Below are 24,175 nucleotides of genomic sequence, written 5' to 3' on the forward strand. Positions count from 1 at the left end.
CTCTACCCCTACGGAGGCGTGGCTTTTGCTGGGAGCTCCTTGGAGCTTTGGGACTTTGGAATGTCTGGCCTCTAGTCTGTCTTTGGGCAATTTAGATTTAGATGTGCTGGAGAATATTCCTGAGCACCTATCTCCAAGAGGGTGTGTGGTAAGGGTTTTGAATCCTTCTTTCTTGGGGCTTCAGGGTTTTGGCTTTTTGTTTTGGGTTTTTGTTTTTATTTTTCAGAGTCTCCTTATGTAGCTTATGTAGCCCTAACTGGCCTGGATCTACAGTGTAGACCAGGCTGGCCTCAAATTCAGAGATCTTTGTGCCTCTGCCTCCTGACTGCGGACTAAAGGTTTGCACCACCATGTCCAATTTCATTTCAATTTTGTTTGTTTGGGTTTTTTGAGGCAGGGTTTCTCTGTGTAGCTCTGGCTGTCCTGGAACTCGCTCTGTAGCCCAGGCTGGCCTCGAACTCACAGAGATCTGCCTGCCTCTGCCCCCTGAGTGCTGGGATTAAAGATATATGCTACCAAACCTGGCTTTCACTTTAGTTTTTAAATTCTATTTTTATTCATTTATTGTATTTGTGTGAGTATGTGGACACCAAGGCATACTTGTGGACGTCAGAGAGCAGCCGATGGAAGGTGAATCTCTCCTCCATATTGGGAGACTAAACTTGGGTCCCTAGGCGTGGCCACAGGGCCTTTATTCATTGGGCCACCTCGTTAGCCACAAGTCCAACTTTTGATGTTGCTGCTGGGAATTTGAATTCAGGTCCTATGTTTAGCAGCAGACCTACTGAGCCATCTTCCCAGACTCCTTTTTTTAAAAATTAATCAATCAATTAATTGATTAATGTGCACTGGTTTTTTGCCAGAGGTGTCAGGTCCCCTGGAACAGGAATTACAGCTGCAAGGTGCCATGTGGGTGCTGGGAATTGAACCCTTGTCCTCTGGAAGAGCCGTCAGTGCTATTAACCACTGAGCCGTCTCTCCAGCCCCCCCCCTTTTTTGTGTGTGTGTGTGTGTGTTTTGTTTTTCGAGACAGGGTTTCTCTGTATTGTTTTGGGGACTGTCCTGGAACTTGCTCTGTAGACCAGGCTGGCCTCGAACTCACAGAGATCCGCCTGCCTCTGCCTCCCAAGTGCTGGGATCAAAGGCGTGCGCCACCACTGCCCCGCTCCCCCTCCCTTTTTTTAATTAGGATTTTACTCTGGAGCCCACGTGGGCCCCAGACTCGTGTCGTGGCTCTTGTCTCTGCATCCAAGGCTGGGGTTACAACTATGAATGAGGCAGCATGCCCAGATGTTTACTCCCATTTTCAACAGCCTCGCATGTAGCCCAGGCTGGACTGGAGCTGGCTATGTGGCTGCTAAGACTTTGAAGCTACCCTTGCGGAGCTGATGTATCTTTTCCTGCTTGGTGACGGAACAGACGCAGGAAGGCAGGCTCATTGCTCAGGGTTTAAGGCTGATTCCCTTGGTGATGGACCCGACTGTGCTCCGCAGGGTGACTGAGTGACTCCACCTTTCTATCTCCTGTCTGAATTCTTTCTTCCGTCCTGGAATTTTCCTTTTATGTACAGTCAAGGATTATCCTGGTAACACGGAGGCCTGGCCTTTGCCCTGGGATCCTAGGAGATAATCTTTAAAAGTCCTTGGAATGTTCAGCCCACTAAACAGTCCTGAGGCACTGGCCACACACACTAGTAGTGTCTGCTAATGATAGGGTTTCTGTTCTCCCTCATTTACGCATTTTTCTTCTGCCTGTGTGTGTGCGCGCGCGTACATGTGTGTGTACATGTATGTGTGTGCGCGTACATGTATGTGTGTGTGCGTATGCTTATGTATTCCTGTAATTGCACCAGCATGCCTGGCTTCTCTTTTATTTTATTTTCATTCCGCTTATCTTCACTGAACTCACTATTGGTTTGCGTGTCAAATGTGCCATTTGGAGACTGTGGAGTCGGAGGACAACTCTTCTGCCATGTGTTGACCCTGAACCATCTTTCCAGCCTTCCCTAGCCCTTACGTTTATTTATCTTTGACTATGTGCCCTTGTCGTGCGGTCAGAGGACAACCTGCAGGGAGTCTCTTCTCTCCTTCAACCCTGCTCCATCCAGGAGTTGAACTCAGGTCTTTTATCCTTGCAGTCATTTTGCTCTCCCTCATTGTTTTAAGACAGAATCTTGCAACTATGTAGCCCAGGCTATCCTCCTGCCTCAGCTTCAAAAGTACTGGAATTCCAGAAATGTACTATTGCAGCCAGCTAGAGTTTTTATTCTTTTTCTTTCTTTCTTTTCTTTTCTTTGGGATTAAAGGCGTGCGCCACCACCACCCAGCCTTTCTTTTCTTTTCTTTTTTAGTTTTTCGAGGCAGGGTTTTTCACTTTGCAGACCAGGCTGGCCTGGAACTCACAGAGATCCGCCTGCCTCTGCCTCCCGAGTGCTGGGATTAAAGGCGTGCGCCACCAACGCCCAGCCCAGCTAGAGTTTTCAACCATAGTTCCTGATTGTAACTGATCTCCTCATACTGACCACAGAAACTCCAATGTTCTGGTGACTCTGGCTGGGCACTTAAGAAATCTTTCGATGGTTCCTTCCTTGTGTAACAGCAGGTCACAGGAATCTACTCCTGAGGGGCCCTGCTCCCTGCCCTGGGGGGATGGACATTGCAGAGATCCAGAGGAATCTGAGGGAAACAGGCGCTACCGGCTCTCCTCAGCTGGCCTGCAAACTCCGGATGAGCAGATGTGACCAGAGCATTATCTCCCACAGGAGGCTGTCCCCTCACCCACGGCCTAGCCAGAGGTCTCCGCAGCAGCCTGTAAGCAGAAGTGTTTTTCTGGGTTCAGTGGCCCTCAGCAAACCCATCTGGCTCATCGGTGACAGGGGCCACCTGAGCAGGTGCAACAGGGACGTGGAGTTCGAGTCTGTAACCTGAGGTCACCAAAACAGCTACAAAGGCTATTGTCTGTTTTCTTTTTGAGACAGGCTCTCACCAGGCAGCCCTGGCTGGTCTTGACCTGCTGCCTCTCGGCCTCCGGCTGGGGTGACAGATCTGCAGTTACACCTGGCTGCTGGGCTTCCTGGGATGGAATGTGTCAGGCAGACGGCCGTGTGCACCTCAGCCGGCAAAGGCAACTGGGCACCGGGCACTGCTCGTTAGTGACGACACGCCTTCACGGTGTTAACCTGGAGTCCGCTCTTCCCGCTGGCTGCCCACACGGGCGCAGAGCTCGGATGTGGACACATGGGTCTCCACGTTCCCCTCGTTTGCAGTCATGCTGTGCCCTTGCTGTGGCCCCAGGCGCTGGAGCCCCCAGACTCCGTGACTCTGTCCCTTCCTGCATAACCACGTGTGCAGACATACCCACCGCGCTTGCGGGGTTTTTATGGTTGTATTGTTGCGTCGTTTCTGTGTGGTTTTTTTTTTTTTTTTCTTTTGGTTTTTCGAGACAGGGTTTCTCTGTATTGTTTTGGAGGCTGTCCTGGAACTCACTCTGGAGACCAGACTGGCCTCGAACTCACAGAGATCCGCCTGCCTCTGCCTCTGCCTCCCGAGTGCTGGGATTAAAAGGTGCGCCACCAACGCCTGCTTGTTTCTGTATTTTGAGGCAGGGTCTCATGTAACCCAAATTGGCACTTAACTCACCACTTAGTGAGTTCAAGGGCTACTTAGCCCAGGCTATCCTTGATTCCCTGATCCTCCTATTTCTACTTTCCAAGTGCTGGGATACCAGGTGTGCACCACTAAGAACATTTTTGGTGTGTGTGTGCGCGCACGCGTGTGTGTGTGTGGGGGGTGGGGGGGTGGGCACAGGCTCTCATGTAGCACAGGCTGGCCTCAAACTTGCTATGTAACTGACAATGATCTTAAAATTCCAGATCCTCAGGGCCGGAGAGATGGCTCAGAGGTTAAGAGCACTGGCTGCTCTTCCAGAGGTCCTGTGTGCAATTCCCAGCAACCACCTGTGATGAGATCTGGTGCCCTCTTCTGGCCTGCAAGCAGACATGCAGTGGAACACTGTATACATAATAAATAAAATCTTAAAAACTCCAGACCCTCCTGTCTCCACTTGCCCAGTGTAGAATTACAAGTGTGAACCCCACACACAGGCTGCTCAAACTTAAACTTGTGACAATTGTCCTGTCTCAGTCAGAGCTGATTGAGGTATGTGCTGTCACATCAGGGCAGTTTAATGTTTAGAATACATATTAGGTGCACAGAACACACACATGCACGTATAGACACACACACACACACACACAAATTAATATAGTGTCTTGTTTGGTTTTGGCTTTTTTTTTTTTGAGAAAAGGTTTCTCTGTGTAACAGCCCTGGGTGTCCTGGAACTTGCTCTGTAGTCCATGCTGGACTTGAACTTCCAAAGATCCATCTGCTTCTGCCTCTTGAGTACTGGGATTAAAGGCGCATGCCATCACACCTGACTTTATATTTTTTTTAAATATTGATTTGTTGTTGATGTGTTACTCTGACTGGTTTAATAAAATGCTTAACGGCCAGTATTTCCAGGCACAGAGCATGATGGGAAGAAGGGCAGAGACTCCGGGACACAGTAAAAGTAACAAAGCCATGTAAAAGTACATAGATTATAGAAATGGGTTAAGTTATAAGAGCTAACAAAGCCGGGCGGTGGTGGCGCACGCCTTTAATCCCAGCACTCGGGAGGCAGAGGCAGGCGGATCCCTGTGAGTTCGAGGCCAGCCTGGTCTACAGAGTGAGTTCCAGGATAGCCTCCAAAGCCACAGAGAAACCCTGTCTCAAAAAACCAAAAAAAAAAGAGCTAACAAAAACAAGACTAAACTATCAGCCGAGCTTTCATTATTAGTAGTGAGTCTCCATGTGGTTGTTTGGGAGCTGGCTGGCGGGGCAGAGGAAGACTCACTACATTTACATATCATTTTATGTGTACGGATGACTGCATGTCTGTCTGTGTACCATGTGTATGTCTGGAACTGGAGTTAGGGATGGCTGTGAACCACTGTCTGGTGCTGGGAACTGAACTTGGTGTCTCAGCAAGACTAACAAGAGCTCTTAACTGCTGAGCCATCTCTCCAACCCAATACGGTTCCTCATGAACTGGATTATCAATAAACGGCATAGTAGGACGTACTTACTGCTAGGTGATGACCTCACCAAACTGTCATTCCAGAGACATACACACAACACCACACACAATGTTATTACATGTATGCACGTGCCCCAAATTACCCAACACTGTGATCTGCATACAGGGAGAACCGAATTATTATACAATGTATTCTTGATGGACTACAGAAACTCTTCCTCCTCAAGGGTTTCGATGGAAGCTCAGTTCCTTCCTCGCTTCTGTGGGGACTGAGGGGGACACAGAAAGAAGAGGGAGGGGCTAACGTGTGACTGGGGGGTAGTCTTTAGAGACCCTACGTATGACCTTCTGTTCTAGAGGCTGGCTCGCTCGCGCGCTCTCTCTCTCTCGTCTTGAGACAGGGTTTCTCTGCATAGCTCAGGCTGACCTGGAACTCACAGATATCCTCCTGCCTCTGCCTCCCGAGTGCTGAGTGTGCTACCACATTCAGCTCTCCTGCGCAGAGGGGGCCCTTGCTGAGTGGAGTCAGCCAACCTCTTCTGTGACGGGACAGTGGGTAACTGCTTTCTGCTCAAGTGGCCAGCAATAACGTGAAAAGTGAAGTGAACACAGCCGTTTTAATAAACCTTTATTGACTGATTTGGCTCAGGGGCCAAGTCTGCTAAGCCTTGCAGTCAAGACTGCAGTTTCTTCTCACCGGAGTCTCCCCCGAGTTCTCAACCTTGAACCTGATGTCCCTCCAGAGTGTCAGGCTGCCAGGCACAGTTTAAGCAGTGCTGGGGACTGGATCCAGGGCTTCAGGCATGCCAGACAAGAACTGTACACGATGCCTACTCCGAAGCATCAGCCCTTTGCCCCCGCACTGGAGAGCCAGCTCCATGGCAGTAACGCTGTCTTTGTCTCTTGCTGGCTCATGGGGACACAGCCGCTCAGCGAGCATGTACCCAGCTGGTAGGGTGGCACCCCGGCTGCTAGGCAGGCTCTTCCTGTTCGTCTGCACACAGTGCCCTGAGGCCAGCCAAGGGGTGGCCCTGGGGCCAGGGGAACTGGCCGGAGCTGGTGTGAGATTCCTTCTCCTCTGGGGTGACTCTCCAACATCTTGGTTCCTGCAAGCAAGAGCTTGTCCGACAATGAAACCAACATAGGGACAGCAGGGCCTGCCAGGGATGGGACAGGCAGTGCCCTTGACATTTGTCCAGGCTGTGGGAGGGGTGTGAACGGGGCTCTGTCTGCTGTACCCTGAAGCCCAGAGTCACTCAGGAGGGGAGAGGTCTGGGTCCAGTCCAGCCCCATCTAGCCACATAACCAGGGTAGGGCAGACAACACCGAGAACAGAGCATGCGTAGTTGTTTCCCACCGGGCTGTAAATCCACGAGGCTGGGGCTGCAGTTGACCAGGGCTCCGCTGGGCACCCAGCATGACAAAGAACAGGGCTGGGCACACAGTGGGCAACCCGTGAATCCTCCTCAAACGGCAGCAGAAACAAAGGGCAGCTTTTCCGGTTGGTTGGATTTTTCTTTTTTCGACAGGGTTTCTCTGGGTAGCCCTGGCTATCCGGACACTTACCCTGTAGACTAGGCGGGCTAGGGTAACCACTGCCCGATTCATAAGGATTGGACTTTAAAATTAATTTTTGGTTTGTTTTTGAGACAAAGTCTCGCAGAGCCCAGGCGGCCCCAGGCTCACTTGTGGAGGACAATGGCCTTGAATTCTCGACTCTGCCGAGTGCGGAGACTCAGGCACGTGCCACCATGCCAGCTGCAGTCCTGGGAAGTTTAGACAGCATCTTCCTATGTAGCCCCTTTGAACACGAAGCCTTTCTTGTTTAGCAGGACCGTCAAGTGCTGGGGTTACAGGCATATGACACCCCCAACCTGGACTTTAAAAAATGTTCATTGCATCTTACTTATGTATTTATTTATTGTGTGTTTATAGTTGTGTGTACGTTACAATGTGAACACGGAGGTCAGAGGACAGCCTGACGGAGTCAGTTCTCTCTAACATCGAATCCTGGGGATTCAACTCAGGTCATCAGGCTTGGAGGAAATGACTTCCATTTGTTAAGTCTATTGGACATTTGTTCAATGAAAAATGGACACAAATAAACTGGACACACACAAGTAAGCCTGAAGACAAGCAGCCTCATTAATAAATTTATTCTCACCCTCCTCCCCACTCGGGAAATATGTAACACAGCAGCGAGTAGGACGGCAGAGCCATGAAAGCAGCTCTGACCTCCTGTCTTGTGGAAGCTTCTGGAACCACACACCCACACTGCCACCATGGGTGAGGGCACTCACTGGCCCCAACATGTCCACATGCATCAGGATCCTGAGGCTCCACCAGGTCAGGAGAGGCCCACAGGCCTACTTGCATACTTGGGTGGTCTGAAGGTGACATTCACGTCAGGGAAAACGTTCTTGTGGGGTTCTTCAGGGAACTAAGAACAGGGAAGTTGTCCTATTGCAGTAAGACTGACCTGCCTTGGCTTTGCCATAACTGCTGTGGCCTGACCCAGGGCAGGGTCTTGGAGCTGTGAGTGCTAGACTGGACCTCAGGGGTAACCATGGCAGTCAGGCTCTGAGCGGCTCCCCTGGCTCCACCCTCTGTCCTCCCTCATCCAGCAGTCTGTCTGTCCTTTGCATTTTTCTCTCAGACGGCACCAAACTCAGCCACTCCCACATTTAAAGACACCAACTTCTCCCTCGTCTAGGAATTGATGTCTCTGAATGAAGCAAGCCTGGTGAATTCTGAGAATGGGTCATGTTCACCCTCTGGGGACAAAGGCCAGGTGGATGGATCTGTTCCCTACATTCAGAGCTCTCAGGTGTGGCCTCGGGCTCTTCTGATAAGAACGGAAACTCAGTGCCTCTGGCCCTTGGAAAGAGGCCAGGCCCCCTCCTCACCTTGTCCTACAGCTTCAACCATGCGGTCCCCTCCTCCCTATGTGGCTGTCTCTCCTGAGCTGTGGCGTCTTGGCCAAGTCCCTCAGCTTCCCTCCACGTGGGCCTCAGTTTACCACTATGGGAAAGAGCTCACAGGATGAGTCTTGGCCCCTTTCCCATCAGAGCCAACACCTTTTCTGGCTTTCCTCCAAGGTTTTGTCTTTTCTTCTTTCTCTTTTTTGAGACAGGCTGTCTCGGAACTCACAATGGGACTCGGGCTCACTCCTGCCGCAGCCTCTGGGATCCCAGACGTGAGCTGCCACAGCCACTCTTCTCTGTTATTAATGAATACTGGCCCAGTGTGCAGGTTCATATTAATTATGCCACTTATGTGTCCTTGGGACGCCTCCTTATTTGGGGGCTCCTAACATCAGGGACTGACAGCCACAACGGTGACCACTGCGGCCACGATCCTTCTGGAGCCCAGCGTGGCCTTGCGCACTCTGAGGACGGCGGAGGAGGGTAGTTAACACTCGGAACAGAGGGCCTCCCAAGCTAACCTTGGGGCCTGTCAGAGTATCCCCATTTAAACAGGGCCTTAGACACGCAATTACGGATCTTTCCACCTGGTCACCCGGATGTAGGGGCCTGGTATTGAGGGCAGTGTCCAAGAGACAGAAGGGGGGGGGAAGGCCACATGAAGGCAAGAGGAACCAGCCCAGAAGGCTTGGAGCCCCTGAGGTCAGAAGGGGGAGGGGCCCACACCCTGACCTCCCTCCCTTGCTGGCTTCCAGAACTGTGGGAGGACTCTGTGTCCTGCACCACATTCCTAGGAACGTGTCACATCTGGGGGTAGGGAGGTGGGAGACCCGGGGCTCCAGGAGTGGGGAGGGTGCAGACCGATGTGGGGTGACACCTAACCCACAGGCCTGAGAAATGCCACTGGAGAATGACAGGAGGACACACCTTGTCACTGGACACCAGGCCCAAGGACGCCGAGGACAGGGAAGTGGTGACAGCAGCCAGGACAGCCGCACCAAGGGAGGGCTGACACCACAGGCTGAGGGCTGAGGGGACCTCCACGGGAGCAGAGGCTTCCCTGGCCTGACGCCCATACCCACCAAAGGCAGAAGGCGCTCCAGGGATGGGCGGGTGACCTGTCTACCAGGCCCCGTTAGGCTTGAGGGCTGCTTCCATTGTTGCCAGGACAGCGGGGAGACGGGGTGGCAGAGCCTCAAGTCCAACGAAACTCCTGATTGGGGTGAGTACTCCGAGTCAGCTTTTGCTGCGATGCTCCCTGGGGGAAATGCTCGGATTCTGTCATGTGGTATGTGACCATGTGTCACAGCTGCTTCAAGGTCCCGGTGGCTTCTGCTGGGCCAGGCCAGGCAGTGTGGGGAGAAGGCCCTGCTGGGGGCTCACGGCCACATGCAAGTCCAGGCCCCAGCGGCTGGCTATTTCTTGCAAGACGCTGCGTGGCACTTGGGAGCCGCGTGTGTGTTGCAGACCTGGGCCCGCACCTCCTGCAGCTCGGCCCGCAGTTCCTCCAGGGCGCTCAGAGAGGGCGCTGCCTGGGCCTGGGCCTGCAGCGTCTCCAGGGCCAGCGCCAGGCGGCCCACCTCGTCCTGCAGCGCGTTCCAGGCTGCCTGACGCTCCTCCTCCTTGTGGCGCTGCTGAGTCTGCTGGCGCCAGTACTCCAGGACCAGGCAGCCTCCGCCCACAATGAAGATGGTGGCCTCGCCCAGCAGCTCAGCGCCCAGCTCGGCCGCTGCGTCCTCGTTCAGCGGCTTGATGGCTGTGCCCCGGAAGCCCATGATGCGCATCTTGGTCCGCATCTCTACCCAGTGGTACACTGTAGGGGAGACAGAGGTCAGGTGTGCTCCGAAGACACCCCCGGCCCCCCAGTTTCTTGTCCTGGTTGGAGTCAGAGACCAAGGAGGGCGTAGGGGCTGACTTAAGCAAGATCTGTCCCTTGCTTCACCCAGGGGACAACACATGCCTCTCCACCTGTGGCTTTCTCTCCCCAGATCAGAACCCAGGGTCTCATGCATGCCTGACACACCCGAGACCACGCCCATCTTCCTTCTGTCTACGTGAATGTGAGACGTGATCTTACGTAGCTCATTCTGGCCTTCAACTCCCTATGTAGCCAAGGATGACCTTCAACTTCTGATCTTTGTGCCTCCACTTCCCAAGGCTGGATGACAGGCATGGACCTTATGTCCAATCACTTTTTTTTCCAGATCTAGCCCAGGCTGGCCCTGAATTCCTGACATGCTTGCCTCTGCCTCCCGAGTAGCTGGGGTATAGTCCTGCTCCACTAGGATCAGGCCTCAGTCCAGGGCGTCTTTCAAAGCACAGGAAGATTCCAGAGAGCAGCACAGGCAGAAGAGGTCCTAGGTGGAGGCCATGTCCTTGACGGCCACAAGCAGCCGCTCCGAGTCAAGAACACACAGGTGTAAAGCCCCAGCAGCTACACCCAGCTCCCTCTGCAGCTCCCTGGGTCACCACAGAGCGGCTGGCTGTCTTCCTCCCTGGCACCGTCGCCCACGTACCCCGGGAGGAGGAGGAGACGCCACAGAAAGCCCAGCTGAGACACTGGGTACCTCTTGAGGGTCGGGAGGCTCCAATCGCAGGTTCTCAGTGCTCCTGGGGCAGAGCTCTCCCCTCACTGGCCCTGCTTCCCCTCAGCCCTGGAGACAGCCTTGAGGAGCATGGGAGAGCAGGAGCCCAGGCTAGCTCCTTTCTGAATCACTTCCAACACAGCCTTTTCTTTTTGAGATGGCCTCACTATGCCTGGCTCATCTGGAATCCACCATGTAGAGCTACGCTGGTCTTGAACTTGTAGCAATCCTCCTGCCTCAGCCTCTCAAGCTGAGGGGATCATAGGCATGCACCACTATGCCTGCCTTCATTTTAGTTTTTATTATTGTTTATTACGTTGGTTTTTTGTTTTGTTTTTTGAGACATGCTCTCACTGTGTAGCCCTGGCTGGCCTGGAACTCACTATGCAGACCAGGCTGGCCTTTTCTTTTTTTTTTTTTTTTTCTTTTCTTTTTTTGGTTTTTCGAGACAGAGTTTCTCTGTAGTTTTGGTCTTTTCTTTTTTACTTGTTTTCTGCTTTTCTCTCTGAATTTATTTATCTTTATTTTATGTTCATTGATGTTTTGCCTTCATGAACGTATGTGTGAGGGTGTCAGGTCTCCTAGAACTGGAGTAACAGACAGCTATGAGCGGCCATGTGGATGCTGGGAATTAACCCTGGGTCCTCTGGAGAGATAATATGAGCAAAGGGGTCAAGACCTTGATGGGGAAACCCGCAGAAACAGCTGACCTGAGCAAGTGGAGCTCACTGACTCAGGACTGACAGCTGGGGAACGTGCATGGGACCCAACTAGGCACTCTGAAAGCGGGTGACAGGCGTGTGGCTTGGGTAGTTTATGGGCCACTGGCAGTGGGACCAGGCTTCATCCCTAGTGCATGAACTGGCTTTCTGGAGCCCGTTCCCTATGGAGGGATACCCCGCTCAGCCTAGATACAGGGGGGAGGGCCTTGGTCTTGCCTCAATGAAATGTGACAGACTTTGTTGCCTCCCCAAGGGAGGCCACACCTTCTCTGAGGAGTGGATGGGGGGGAAGGGAGGGAGAACTGGGATTGGCATGTAAAACAAAAAATACAGAAAAACAAGCCTAACGGTTTGAAAAACAAACAACAAACAAAACAGCAACCACCCTGGGTCCTCCGAGCAGCCAGTGCTCTTAAGCACCGAGCCGTGGCTCCTGTTCCTGTTTATTGCACGTTGAGGCAGAGGCTCACTATATAATCCAGGCTGGGGCAGAATCCTCCTGAGAGCTGCAATTGCAGGACCGTGCCCTCAAGACCGGTTCTCTGTACACTTTGGACCTGCCCTTAGTGTTAACGTGCATTTTATATCTCAATAATAATACAGTCAGGGGTCGGGCGGCAAGACGGTACATATGTAAAGATGACCACCAGCTAGCCTGAATACCCAACCCCCGAGCCGCATGGTGGAGAACACACTCTCTAACCTCCCTAAGCACACCTATGGCATTCGCGCACTCGAACACGAACGCACGCATGCACGCACGCACGCACGCACGCACGCACGCACGCACGCACGGTGAGCTCCAGGCCAGCCAGTGCTGTTACACAGGGAAACCCTGTCTGGAAAAGCCAAACCAAAACCAAACACACTTTAAAGACTATATAGACGGGGCTGGGAAGACGGCTCAGCGGCTAAGAGCACTTACTTCTCTCCCAGAAGACCCAGGCTCGACTCCCTGCCCCACAAGGCACACACAACTGTCTGTAATTCCCGACCCACAGCGTCCACTGCAAGCATGTGCACAGACATCCATTCAGACAAAACGTCATACACACAAAGAAATGAACATATATCTTTTTTGCGGGGAGAGCGTGAACACAGCCCGCCACTCACCAATTATGCAGTCGAGTTCCCCACATTTGGGGAAATTGCAGGGCCAGCACACCCGGGGTGTGATGGGTAACCCTCTCTCTGGAAAACCTTACCTTCATGATCATGGTATCTCCCTTGCCAGGTGAGGATATAAAAATAAATCTTTTCTTTTATTATTTTTAAAAATTTTTATTTACATGTACTGTTCTGCCTACATGTCAGGAGAGGGCACCAGATCCCACTATAGATGGTTGTGAGCCACCATGCGGTTGCTGGGGATTGAACTCAGGACCTCTGGAGCAGCCAGTGTTCTTAATCTCTGAGCCATCTCTCCAGGCCTAAAAATAAATTATAAAAAAATAGAATATACATACAAAAAATCAAATATTACTAACTAAGCTCCAGTGAAGCAGCCTGGGACCCAGAAGGACTTATTTTTCAGCCTAGGCTGCTTTGGGGACTCATTCTCTATGGAATATTCCTCATTCACAAAGTCAGGATCACAATAAACACCGAGTATCATTTGTCAAGATAATGGACAGCATATTTTAAGTAATCACCGTTGTCACTGGTTGGTAAATTATCATATGGCTCTGAGTAGCCCCTGCCTTGGCTGTCCCTTCCTAGACGCGTCCCAGTCAGTTCAAGGCTCACTCTAAAGCCTGGCATGGTGGCACAGCATGGGAGCCTGAGGCAGGAGGATCACGGTATGAGTTCAGATTTGGGTACATAGTGAGAACTTGCCTCAGGAAAACAAAAGACAGGTTACAGAGATGGCTCAGTGGTTAAGAGCGCTGGCTGCTTTTCCGAACCCGGGCTCGATTCCCAGTGCCCAGTTTGTAACTCCAGCCCCAGAGCTTCCAAGCCGCCTTCCGGCCTCCAGCGCCATCAGGCACACAGACACACAGACAGGCACATGGACACACGCCCTGCGTAGCCAAGGCTGGCCCTGAAGGCCTCCTGAGCTTCCTGCTTCCACCTCTGGAGGCTGCGAGCACGGGTGTGCACGGCACAGACATCGCCTGTGTCACCGGCCTGCGGTCCTTCCTCCGGAAGAGCTCCCAGCACACAGGCACTAAAGGCAGGAGTGAGTGACTACTAATGGCCTCTGCCTGTGCTCCCCACCAGACTGCGCAGGCCAGCTGGGTGTAGCAGAGCCAAGGCCTGGGAGTTCTGGAGCGCAGAGAGGCCAGGGGCTCAGTGTGCCTGGGGCTGGGTGGTCCTGGGTTCCAGTCCTGCGCTTGATGCTCGCTTGCTATGTGACTGGTCAGGACTCCACACAGACCTGTCTGCTCCCCACTGCAAGAACGGAGCAGCAGCCAGGGGCGGAGTTGCTCCAGGCCTGGCTCACAGGGTGTTGGCTCATCCCAGGGTGGGCAAGCACTCTGACTGGAGACAGCAGAGATGCTACCTGCAAGAACGGAGCAGGAGCTGGGCCCTCGAGCACTGTGGCCACCGAGACTCAGAATGTCTGGCTTGGAGCCCGCGCGGAGTCACCTCTTGTCCCGAAGCCCCAGTTTCTTCATCTGTGGGCTTAAAAGTGGCCACAGTGGCTGGGTGTTGGTGGTGCACACCTTTAATCCTGGCATTTGGATGCAGAGGCAGGCGGATCTCTGTGAGTTCGAGGCCAGCCTGGTCTACAGAGCGAGTTCCAGGACAGCCTCCAAAGCCACAGAGAAACCCTGTCTCAAAAAACAAAACAAAACAAAACAAAAAAAAGTTGCCACAGTGGAGGGCGTGCTGGCTCGTGCCGGTAATTCCCGCGCTGAGGAGGCCGAGGAAGAAGACGGCCTCAGACCAGCTTGAGCCAGTAAGACCCCCGCCTCAAAACCAAGGGCCAGGCCTCTCTTCCCCACAGCGGGGTGGCACATGACCAGGACACAGTAGCCTCTGAAGGGCCCGAAAGAACACTCTCCACCTTCAGAAGTGTCTTCTCCGTCCCTCACGACAAGCCCCCTCCCTTTTAAGCCAAGTTCTCACACAGCAGAGGCTGGCCTGGAACTTGCTGGGAGCTGAGGACCCTGAACACCTGATCCTGCGGCCTCCACCTCCCAAGCGCTGGACTTGCATGTGCCGCCATACCTGGCCAATGGCTGTCACTTTCCTTCCCCCAGTGCCGGGCACTGAACCTCGGGCCTAAAGCACACTTTGGCACTAAGCTGCACCCGTGGGTCTCTCCTGACACATGCAGAGCATGGCTTCAGAGACGGCTGTGGTTAAGTGGGCTGCTCCTCTGGAAGACCCGGGTTCAGTTCCCAGCACCCACGCTGCTAGGCAGCTCCCAACTGCATGACGCCAGTTTCAGGAGATCCAGTATTCCCTTCTGAACTGCCAGGCAGCAGGCACGCATGTAGGGCACAAACATACATGTAGGTAAAACAGGCACATGCATAAAATAAACAAATCTAAAAGAGAGACTTCTCAATTAAAAGAAAAGAAATAAGAAGCATGGTGCTCAGAGCTCCAGCAGTCTTAGTGAGGTCAGGAGGAGAACTGTCTGAATTAAAAAAAAAAACTCAGGAAGAGTTAGACAGAGCCACAAAACCACCTAGAGGTGTTTTCCTTTGGGCCTGCTGTCTAGCCAGCAGGAGGTATGAGTCCAGGCATGGTGAAGATTTCCTGGCTGGTTTCCAGAGAACGTGAGAAGGGGTAAAACACCAGGGAGTCAGCTGTACCGCCAGCCTCCCAAGCCTGCCATCCAGACAGAGCGAACCCGACCGGGGGACAGAGCCAAGGAAGCAACTCGGGCGCCCTCTCCTGTCTGTTCCGAGTACTGTCAGCAGCCGGGCAAGGAGACTCTCCACACTGGGCTGTAAACCCATCAGCCCTCACCAGGCGGTTGCCTGTTTATTTGTAGCACTGGAGGTGGAAGCCAGGCCTTCAGGCGGGTCAGGCACACGGCTATGCCCTGCCCTGTTGCACGTAGCCCAGGAGACCTCAGACTTGTTCAGTCGCTGAGGACCTTAAATTCTTGGTTCTCCTGCTTCTCAAACGTCAGGTAAGCCACCTAGACCCGTTGGCTAAAAACTTTATTCTCAGGCAGGCTCACTAGTCAAGCTTGGTCTTGAACTCACAATCCTCCAGCTCCAACCTCCCGAGTAGCTAGGATTGTAGGAGTGAGTGTACCACCCAGGCCGGCGGCGAGAGTTGGGGGTGGCATCCAAATGCCAGCTCAGACCTGCTCGGGGACACACAATGATCACCTACTTAGGTTTTTTTTTTTTTTGAGGCAGAGTTTTGCTCTTTGGCCTAAGTTGGCCTTGAACTATCAGCAATCCTCCTGCCTCAAGACTTCTGAGGGTTGGAATTATAGATGTGAGCCACCATAACTGAAGGAAAAGCACTGTTTTTATGTGAACAAGGACACTGGTGGGTGGGTAGCATGGATAAAATTTAAAAATCACTTCTAAAATATAATTAATAAAGCATACACCTGTAATCCCAGCACTTAGGAGGCAGAGGCAGGTGGATCTCAAGAGTTCAAGGTCAGCCTGGTCTACAGACTGAGTTCTAGGACAGACAAGGCACAACAGAGAAACCCTGTCTGGAAAAACAAAAAACAAAAAGGTTAATGCTACCCTTTCTAATTGGTTTTTTAAAATACTTACAATATAGCCGTATATTATGGTAGCAAAATGCATAACCAGTAATTATGATAAATGCGTGCGCGCACACAGAGAAAAACCGCTCTCACCGTTTCTTTTAAGGAGAGCATCTTGAATGTTTGGAGGTCACCAGCCACAGCCTGGTGGCCACAAGCTGGAGCTGATGTACCACTGTCAAGATATAAATAGACTTGGGGAAGTGACTTTCTCTGGATACCATTAAGAATAAGAATGCCAGTGCCTCCCCAGGCCGCCCAGGCCGGCAGTGCCCACAGAGCCACATTGCTCCTGCAGGTCGTCTACTTGTTGCTCAGCCAACTCTTGGGCAGCTGTACTTAATCAGGTGTCTGTCTGCCTGCCGTGCCCCCCCCCGTCTGTCTTTGAGACAGGGTCTCGTCACAGAGCCCTGGATGGTCTGGGTATGTAGCCTAGCGTGGCTTCCAGCTGACAGAGGCCCACCCGCCTCCCCGGTGCCGGGTTAGAGAACACACACTGCACACCCTCTCTGTTTGCCGGTGTGCGCTGTTAGGGACGGGGCTCGGGGCCCTGTGCATGCTAAGCAAGCACCCAACCCCTGGGCTACACCGGCACTAGCCTTTCTTCCCTTTTTAATATTTGTTTCTTAAGGTATCAAGTAGCCCAGGCTGGCCTTAAATTCCTGAACTTCCTGCCTCCACCTCCTACGTGGTGGGACCACCAGGTGTGAGCCCTGCACCTGGCTCTTGCTTTGGTTGTTTTTGTTTGTTTCTCTGTAATGTTTTGGAGGCTGTCCTGGAACTCACTCTGGAGACCAGGCTGACCTCGAACTTACGGAGATCCCCCTGCCTCTGCCTCCCGAGTACTGAGACTAAGGCGTGCGACACCACCCAGCCTTCCTTTGGGTTTTGAGATATTATTTCACTACGCAGCCCAGGACGGCAAGGGACTTGAGATCCTCCTGCCTGACTGCCTGGAGTTCTAAGTTAGCGGTTAAGAGAGTGGAGACTTAGACAGTGAAGACGTTAGATCCTAAGATCGCTATGATGGAGCCCAAGGGCTGAAGAGGAGCCACAAATAGAGTGACACCCTGGGACTCTACCAGCACGAAGACCATCAAAAGAGTCAAGCAGACACAAGTGCTGCCGACTCTCAGCTAAATAACCTCTTTTCTTTATCTACCTCGTCTGCCTCAACTATTAGGTTACAGGGTTGAAAATACAACTAATGTCAATGTGGACATCTTTGAATGACTGTGGCCTTGCTTGCTGTGTGTGGCAAGCTAGGAAAATGAGCTGTATGCTGGAAAGGGATAAGCATAAATGAACTGGGGGTTCCTTCCTGCCCAGTCACCTACAGCTTCCCTGGACGCATCGATAACACTCTTTGACACGCACGGGAGCTAGAGAAAGAGAGAACTTTTCAGTCAGGCACTGTGGTGCGTGTCTACAATCCTAACACTTGAAAGACCTCTGAAGCTCCAGGCCCAGGCCAGCCTGGGCTACTGTACAAGACCCTGTCTTCTAACCTTCAAAAAAGAACAAAAGAAAGAGTTCTGCCTGCATCGCACAGCGCACCAAGGAACTGGACCAGATGCTAGGCCTCTCTTCCTCCCAGGAGTGTAGCCTCCTGGGGACAGGCAGGAACTACCTGGCTGGCCTCGGGGCTGGAGGGCTTCTTGTCCGCTCAGCTGTGTGGATAAGGGGCAGGCAGCCAGGTGCGGTGACACACCCGTAGCAGGAAATCATGGAGCATTGTATCTTGGGGCAACATTAGAACGAAAAAGCTGTTAGACTGAAGTCATGGTGGAAAACAGTTTGTTCTCTTATCTCTAGAGCTGTTTTTCTGAAAGCGCTTTACAGCCGTGGCGTGACTTTCGTCACAAGACGGCCCTGGCACACCTGAGTACTGCAAACAGTGCCACAATAAGGACTACAGGTGCGTGGTGTGACGTTTGAAACATAGATTAGATCAGGGGCTTTGCTATGAGGAACTTGTTTTACCCACAAAACAACTTTTGTGTAACAATCAATAAAAAAGCTTCTGTACAGCTATTGGAGGTTCAGTCCATTAAGGCAGGACCTCTCTCCCAGCTGCCCGAGAGGTCTAATTTCACCCTGAAGTGACCCTCTCCTTTGGTTATCCTGAGTAACTGAGAACACTGACACACACAATCCCAGCACTGAGGAGGCAGAGGCGGGGAGATCTCTATGAGTTCGAGACCAGCCTGGTCCACATAGTTCCATGCCAGCCAGGGCTACACAGTGAGACCCTACTTTTTGTTTGTTTTTGGAGACAGGGTTTCTTTATGTAGTCCTGGCTGTCCTAAAACTGGCTCTGTAGTCCAGGCTGGCCTCAAACTCAGAGATCCGCCTGCCTCTGCCTCCCAAATGCTGGGATTAAAGGCGTGCGCTTCATTAACTGTATTTTAGAGGTGATGTCTTAAATTTTATCCATGCTACCCACTTGCCCAGTGTTTTTGTTCACACAAAACCAATGTCTTCCTTCAGTTACGGTGACTCACATCTATGGTTCCAACCCTATCTTCAAACAAGAAAAACGTAAACACAATACAAGGGGCAAGCCTACCCTGCCGAGTGCCAAGAACCTCAGGTGGGCACAGTCGTGGTGAACTGACTGGGAATTCTGAGTCACAGGCACTTAGCAGTGAGAAGACGGGAAGCACGGAATGAAAGAAAACATGAACCCGGCACGGGGAGGGGGGGGAGACTTTCGAACCTCAGAACCGTCTGCCATCTCCCCTCTCCTGCCTGAGTCCGGTCAGCTCTACCTCCAAACAAGCTGTCAGGGCAGTCTCCACTGACAGGAAAGCACGGGCTCCTCTCACAGTTGACACGATAACCATAGGACATCATCCCAAGTGGGGGACAGACAGACACCGAGAACATGTCCACACATGCACACACCTTCCCCAGACAGACACGGACACACCATACTTTGTGGGTGTTAGGTTTCAAACCTGGGACAAACGGCTGAGGTGCCATAGAACATAGGGGGGGAGGGGCTGGAGCGATGGCTCAGTAGTTAAGAGCACTGACTGCTCTTCCAGAGGACCTGGGTTCAATGTCTCACAAATGTCTGTAATTCCAGTTCTAGGGGACTTGATATCCATGGCAAAACTCCAATACACATAAAAATAAAAAATAATAAAATATGTATTCACACACCCTTACATTAAAAGAAATGTCAAAGGGATGTTGGCTACCAGGTTCTCCCCGGATCCTTCAGTCCCCACCTGTTTGTTACAAGGCCCTTTCTGGCTGGCGGAACCCTAAACTTCTCCAGCCCAGGGCTGGCTGCCTTCCCCAGCTAACCTTCCGATAGAACACAGCCACTGAGCTTACCGTCCCTTTCATCTCCTCTTTTGGGCCTCCTGGTGATGCACCTGGTTCCCTGCCCCATCTCCTCATGTCTCAAGGTCATGGCCACTAGGGACTCTCCCAGGTGTCCCTGCCTCTGGCTACGCTCTCCTACGCGTCTACAACAAACCTCCTCCTCCTGCATTCCTAGTCATGTTCCTTCCTTCTGTCAGTGGGGTCCCTGCCAGAGACACAGGGCTCAAATTCAACTGGGGAACCCACACTGGACCCCTGGGGGCCAGCATCAACCTCATGAAAAACAAGGCGGGCAGCCATAATGGAGGAGAACAGTCAGCAGACCCTCAAGGAGCCCAGGTGACCTCAACTAGATTTAACTGCAGGTGACCTTGAACTCCTCACCCTCTCATCCCCTCCCTCAAGTGCTGGCACGGTTAAGTATCCGTCCTGACGCCTGGCCCCACGCCCACCCCCCGTGCTGTAACAAGTGTTCTGCTGCAGTGATGCCTCTCCAGCGATCTCTTTTCACTCGTTCCTTTCAAACCGGGCCTCAAAACATGTGCTGGCCGTGAACTCTCTATTCCCCAGGTTGGTCCTGAACTTTAAGTCCTCCTGCCTCTGCTCCGAGTGCTGGGATTAAAGGCGTGCGCACCGCTGCCTGGCCGAGACCTAGATTTCCTTGTATCTCCCTGCTCCTCACAGAACTGCAGCGCTCAGTGCAGAGGCCACACAAACAGTGGGAAAGGACACTGCAGACAGTGGCTGAGGAGGACTCGGTGTCACTGCAAGAACACAGTGACAGCCACCGAGAGCTACTGTTCCATACTATCCCTCATGCGGGATTAGTGATCCGCCCAAGTCATCAGTTTGGGGGTGGGGCCACACTGTTCTCCAACTACAAAGCTAAGAGCAGTCCCAGTGCTGAACAAGCCCGGGAGTCCAGAGTCCACATCCAGGCTCCGGCACAGCCTCGCGGTGATGGAGGGTGACCCCAGCACCCCACTCCTGCCCCAGAGGCCTCACTTTCTTCTTCTGTGGACTTCATGCTGTCCCCTCAGCCTGCATCCTGGGAACCTTGGAAGTGACAGTGGAAGTGAGGCCAGCTCCTAACTTGCAGCGATTCTCCTGCCTCTGCCTCCCAGGCGCTGAGACTGCAAGCGCATGATGCCAGCCGTTCCTTTTGGTGGTGGTGGGTGTGAGACAGGCTGAACTCACTGAGGTATCTGAAGCTGGCCCTGGCCTCCTGCTTCTACTGCCTCAACCTCCCAAATACTGGGACATGAGTGTGCACCCCCATGACTTCAAAACCCAACCCTTGTCCAAATGCCAACAGGACCAAGAACTGCCAAACACACAGGGGGAGGAAAAAAGGACAAGCCTCCCCTTAGCCAGCTGGCCTTGGTACATGTTCCTTCCCTTGGGGCCATCTCTGTCCCTGTCCCTCCGTGGCCTGGTGAGATTCTCCTAAGGTCCCACCCACCTGTCAGGAAGTACCACTCCACACCAGGTCACGTGTCTAGTGGGCTCTGCCATCCCATCTAGATTGTCACAGCATAGGTCTTTGGTTGACAAACAGGTGCTGGCATAGACCCTGTCGCTTCTTAAGCAGGGACAGCTCAGGCCTCGTACGAAACAGACGCCCATCATACATAAGGTATCCGGGACGACGGGTGAACGGTAGTTCCCGACCAAGCAAGTTACAAAACCTTCCCCCTCGTCTCTGCTCCACGGAGACAGATAAGCCTTTGCCAGGGGCTCCTATTGGGTGCGTCTGCGACGCCAGTGAGGTCTCAGGCTGCCTGGGCTCACCCGGAGACTGCCTGCGGTCCCTGACCGTTCTGAGATAACGCTGCCATATTAGGACCCTATCTGCCAGTACCCAGCGCAAGAGGCCTGCACGGTGCAGCTACCGAATGAATGGATGGGTACGAAGATGCCCGTGATACTGGGCTCATCTTGTTGCCAGGATGCAGGGCTGCTCCCCAGGGCCCCAGATCCCACCACCATCTCGCCCCTAACTCAGGCCCAGAGTAAAACTAAGCCGTAAGCACCGTGGTCTAAACCCAGAGAGACAGGCAAGCACCCACAGGGCAGCAGGGAAACTGAGGAACGGGATGGAATTCCCGGAGTAGGGCGAGGGATCCGAGTGGGCTTACCCGCGCCGCTCCTAACTACTGACACGTAAGCCCCACCCCCTGCCGGCTTTTCCCCCTCGTCCTATTGGCCGTCGTAGACGTCAACCGCCGCAAGCCCTCTTCCCCATTGGCTTGCATTCCCCAACACGCGCGGCGACGCCCCGACCGCACGCCCTCCTTCGCTATTAGACAAGCACCACGCCCCTCCGGCAGAGGCCATCCCCATTGGCTCCAGGGTTTTGCCGGTTCGCGCCGGGATTGGTCAGGTCCAGCGAGCCCGCCCTCCCCCGAGCGAGGTCGGGAATGGCAGGGCTGGGGCACCGCGGGGAGAGACTCACGCTGGGCCGGGGGCAGGCAGATGTAGGTCTTGAAGAACTCGCTGCGGCGGGCGGCCTCCTTGATGCGGTTGGCCAGCGGCTTGCTGACCTGCCGGATGCCCAGGTAGAAGAGCTTCGCCATGGGGAACGCGCCCACCACCATCTCGGCGCTCGCCCTGGGCACGCGCAGCCTCGCCGACTGGGCGGGGCGCCGCTGACCTCGCCGTGCCTCTCCCGCCCGCCGCTGGGCCGCGGCGTGCCTGCGTAAAGGCGGGGCGTCCCTACGTACGAGCGCGCGTCTCCCACGCTCGCGCCGGGGGCGGAGACGCCCCGTGACGTCGCCGCGTCGCCGCCTCGACGTCCGTTCGTTGCGCGGGGGAGGAGGGCGGGGGGGATTGCAAACGCAAAGCGGAAGTGAGGCGTCCGAAGGCGGGGCCGTTAAACGGCCGCTCGTGGGGGGCGTGGCCGGAACCCGAGCCCCGACGTCGCTGGCGTCACCGCGCCCTTGCGTCGGCTTCCCGGCCCACGGGCGGCGCCTCGTTGGAGCCCCATTTAAAGTCTAATGAGCGCTCGCCGCGTCCTCGCGCAGACCTGGTCGCTTACTCACTCTCGTCTGAAGTTGGAGGAGGGACTCAGCCCCTTAGGAAGTCAGTTCTGGGTTTTTATCATTATCGTTATTAATTTTTTCCCAAAAAGCCGGGTCTCGGGCCGGAGAGATGGCTCAGTGGTCATGAGCACTGACGCTCGCTCCTCCGGAGGACCTGGGGTTCAATTCCCGGCTCACCCCTGTCGGTAACTCCAGTTCCCGGGCTCTGACGCTCTCACACAGACACACACGCGGGCCAAACGGCAAGGAACATAAAACAAAATTAAGTTATTTAAAAACAAACCAAGCCGGGCGTTGGTGGTGCACGCCTTTAATCCCAGCACTCGGGAGGCAGAGGCAGGCGGATCTCTGTGAGTTCGAGGCCAGGCTGGTCTACAAGAGCGAGTTCCAGGACAGCCTCCAAAACAATATAGAGAAACCCTGTCTCGAAAAACCAAAAAAAAATTTAAATAAATAAATAAACCAAAAACCCAGCCTGGCATAGAGCCCCCAGCGTAGCCGAGACCTGTCTTGGAACTACGTCTCTGATTTTTTTCTCTCTTTTTTTTTCATGATTGAGGATGGACCCCCAAGACATTTCCCGTGCTAGGCCACTGGCTCCAGCCCCTCACTGGGGGAGTCAAGGCTGCGCCACAACTCGGCCCTGTCGCCGCGTGGTTCTGGGCTAGGGCTCTTGCAGTAGCTGAATCCCAGGCTTTGTATGTGAATTCTGAGAGTGTGTAAGCACAGGAAATGACGCACATGGATATGCTGGAATGGTGCAAGCCCCCTAAAAGCCCTCACTACCGTGCATGCATCCGTGTTAATCTCTAACTCCAGCCTAAAGGCGCTCTGTAGCTAGCCCATCCTTTCCCCAAGCAACTCACCAAAAGACGGAGGCCCGGAAGAACGGGTGACATGGGCCTGCAGTACGGCAACTTCCTCCTGGGGAGGGTGAGCGTCCCCAGGGAGCAGGCTCAGGAAGGAACTTTAAGGACACATCCCAAACTGTCCTCCCTTGACCAGCAGGGAGCAAAATCATATAAACAAAGTCAGGACTGAGTTGAGAGAAATTCCTGGATGATGGCGTGAGGATGGGTATTTGGGGACAAGAAGGGACAAGAAGGCACAGGAGCAGAGGTGGCTAGCAGGAGGGGACCAGGGAACCCTGATTTTCTCCCTCAGTGTCTCTGGTCAACTTCCACACCAGGGGACCAATCCTTTGTCCGTATTGATGGCAGCTGGGCCTGGTGTCACACACTGTCAGATGTCTGTCAAAGGGGCTGGGTGTAGCTGTATTGGGTAAAGTGCTCACCTAGCTTTTGCAAGACCCTGGGTTTGATGCCCACTCTGGACAGAGAGAAGTGGGGTGTATCAGTCGTGTCACAGAACTTCTGGAGTGAGTATGCATGGGAACTTCTTGAAATGACTTATAGGCTGCCCTCCAATGGCTCGCCATGAATGGGAAGCCCCAGAGTCTAGTGGCCGCTCAGTTCTACAAGTCCGGGTGTCTCGGCCCTTCTGCGGGATCCCAAAGAAGGAGTGGATGGGCTGAGGAGGCGAGGGAAAGCGGGTGAGGAATGGACCCTTCCTCCCCCATCGTCCTTATATAGGCCCCCAGGAGAAGGTGCGGCCTCAAGATGCAGGTCACCAGCACGCCCTCCATTTCTAGGTTCTAGTTCATCCCAGTTAAGTTGACAACCAAGAATAGTCATCACAGGGGACCACGTGTTTGACCCAAACGTCTAAATTATGAAGAATGTCCAGAATCTTGAAAAGCAGCTCCTCCAGTTGGATGAGTTCCATTATCTGCTTCCCA

The 24,175-nt window shown here is 53.4% G+C and overlaps 1 protein-coding gene and 1 non-coding gene across 3 annotated transcripts in view; both read right to left on the minus strand.

Annotated features, from left to right (window-relative positions):
* The window catches only part of Opa3 (outer mitochondrial membrane lipid metabolism regulator OPA3), a 25,955-nt gene extending 3,850 nt beyond the window's left edge, over positions 1–22,105 (minus strand). The window contains exons 1-2 of one of the 2 annotated variants that reach the window (XM_005086302.4): positions 21,792–22,081; positions 7,198–9,813 (exon numbers count right to left, since the gene is read on the minus strand). In XM_005086302.4, the coding sequence (XP_005086359.1) occupies positions 9,416–9,813; positions 21,792–21,933 (540 nt within the window). In that variant the 5' untranslated portion in view covers positions 21,934–22,081 and the 3' untranslated portion in view covers positions 7,198–9,415. Of the gene's footprint in view, positions 1–7,197; positions 9,814–21,791 lie in introns of those variants that run through there. The other variant, XM_013125447.3, reaches the window with a different exon arrangement.
* On the minus strand, positions 12,388–12,549 carry LOC121135615. Its single transcript, XR_005872718.1, has one exon. It is a non-coding gene; the product is annotated as a U1 spliceosomal RNA (small nuclear RNA).
* Positions 22,106–24,175: the final 2,070 nt, after the last annotated feature.

The sequence above is a fragment of the Mesocricetus auratus genome, unplaced genomic scaffold (genome assembly GCF_017639785.1).
Source record: "Mesocricetus auratus isolate SY011 unplaced genomic scaffold, BCM_Maur_2.0 Super-Scaffold_100038, whole genome shotgun sequence".
NCBI classification, from domain to species: Eukaryota; Metazoa; Chordata; class Mammalia; order Rodentia; family Cricetidae; genus Mesocricetus; species Mesocricetus auratus.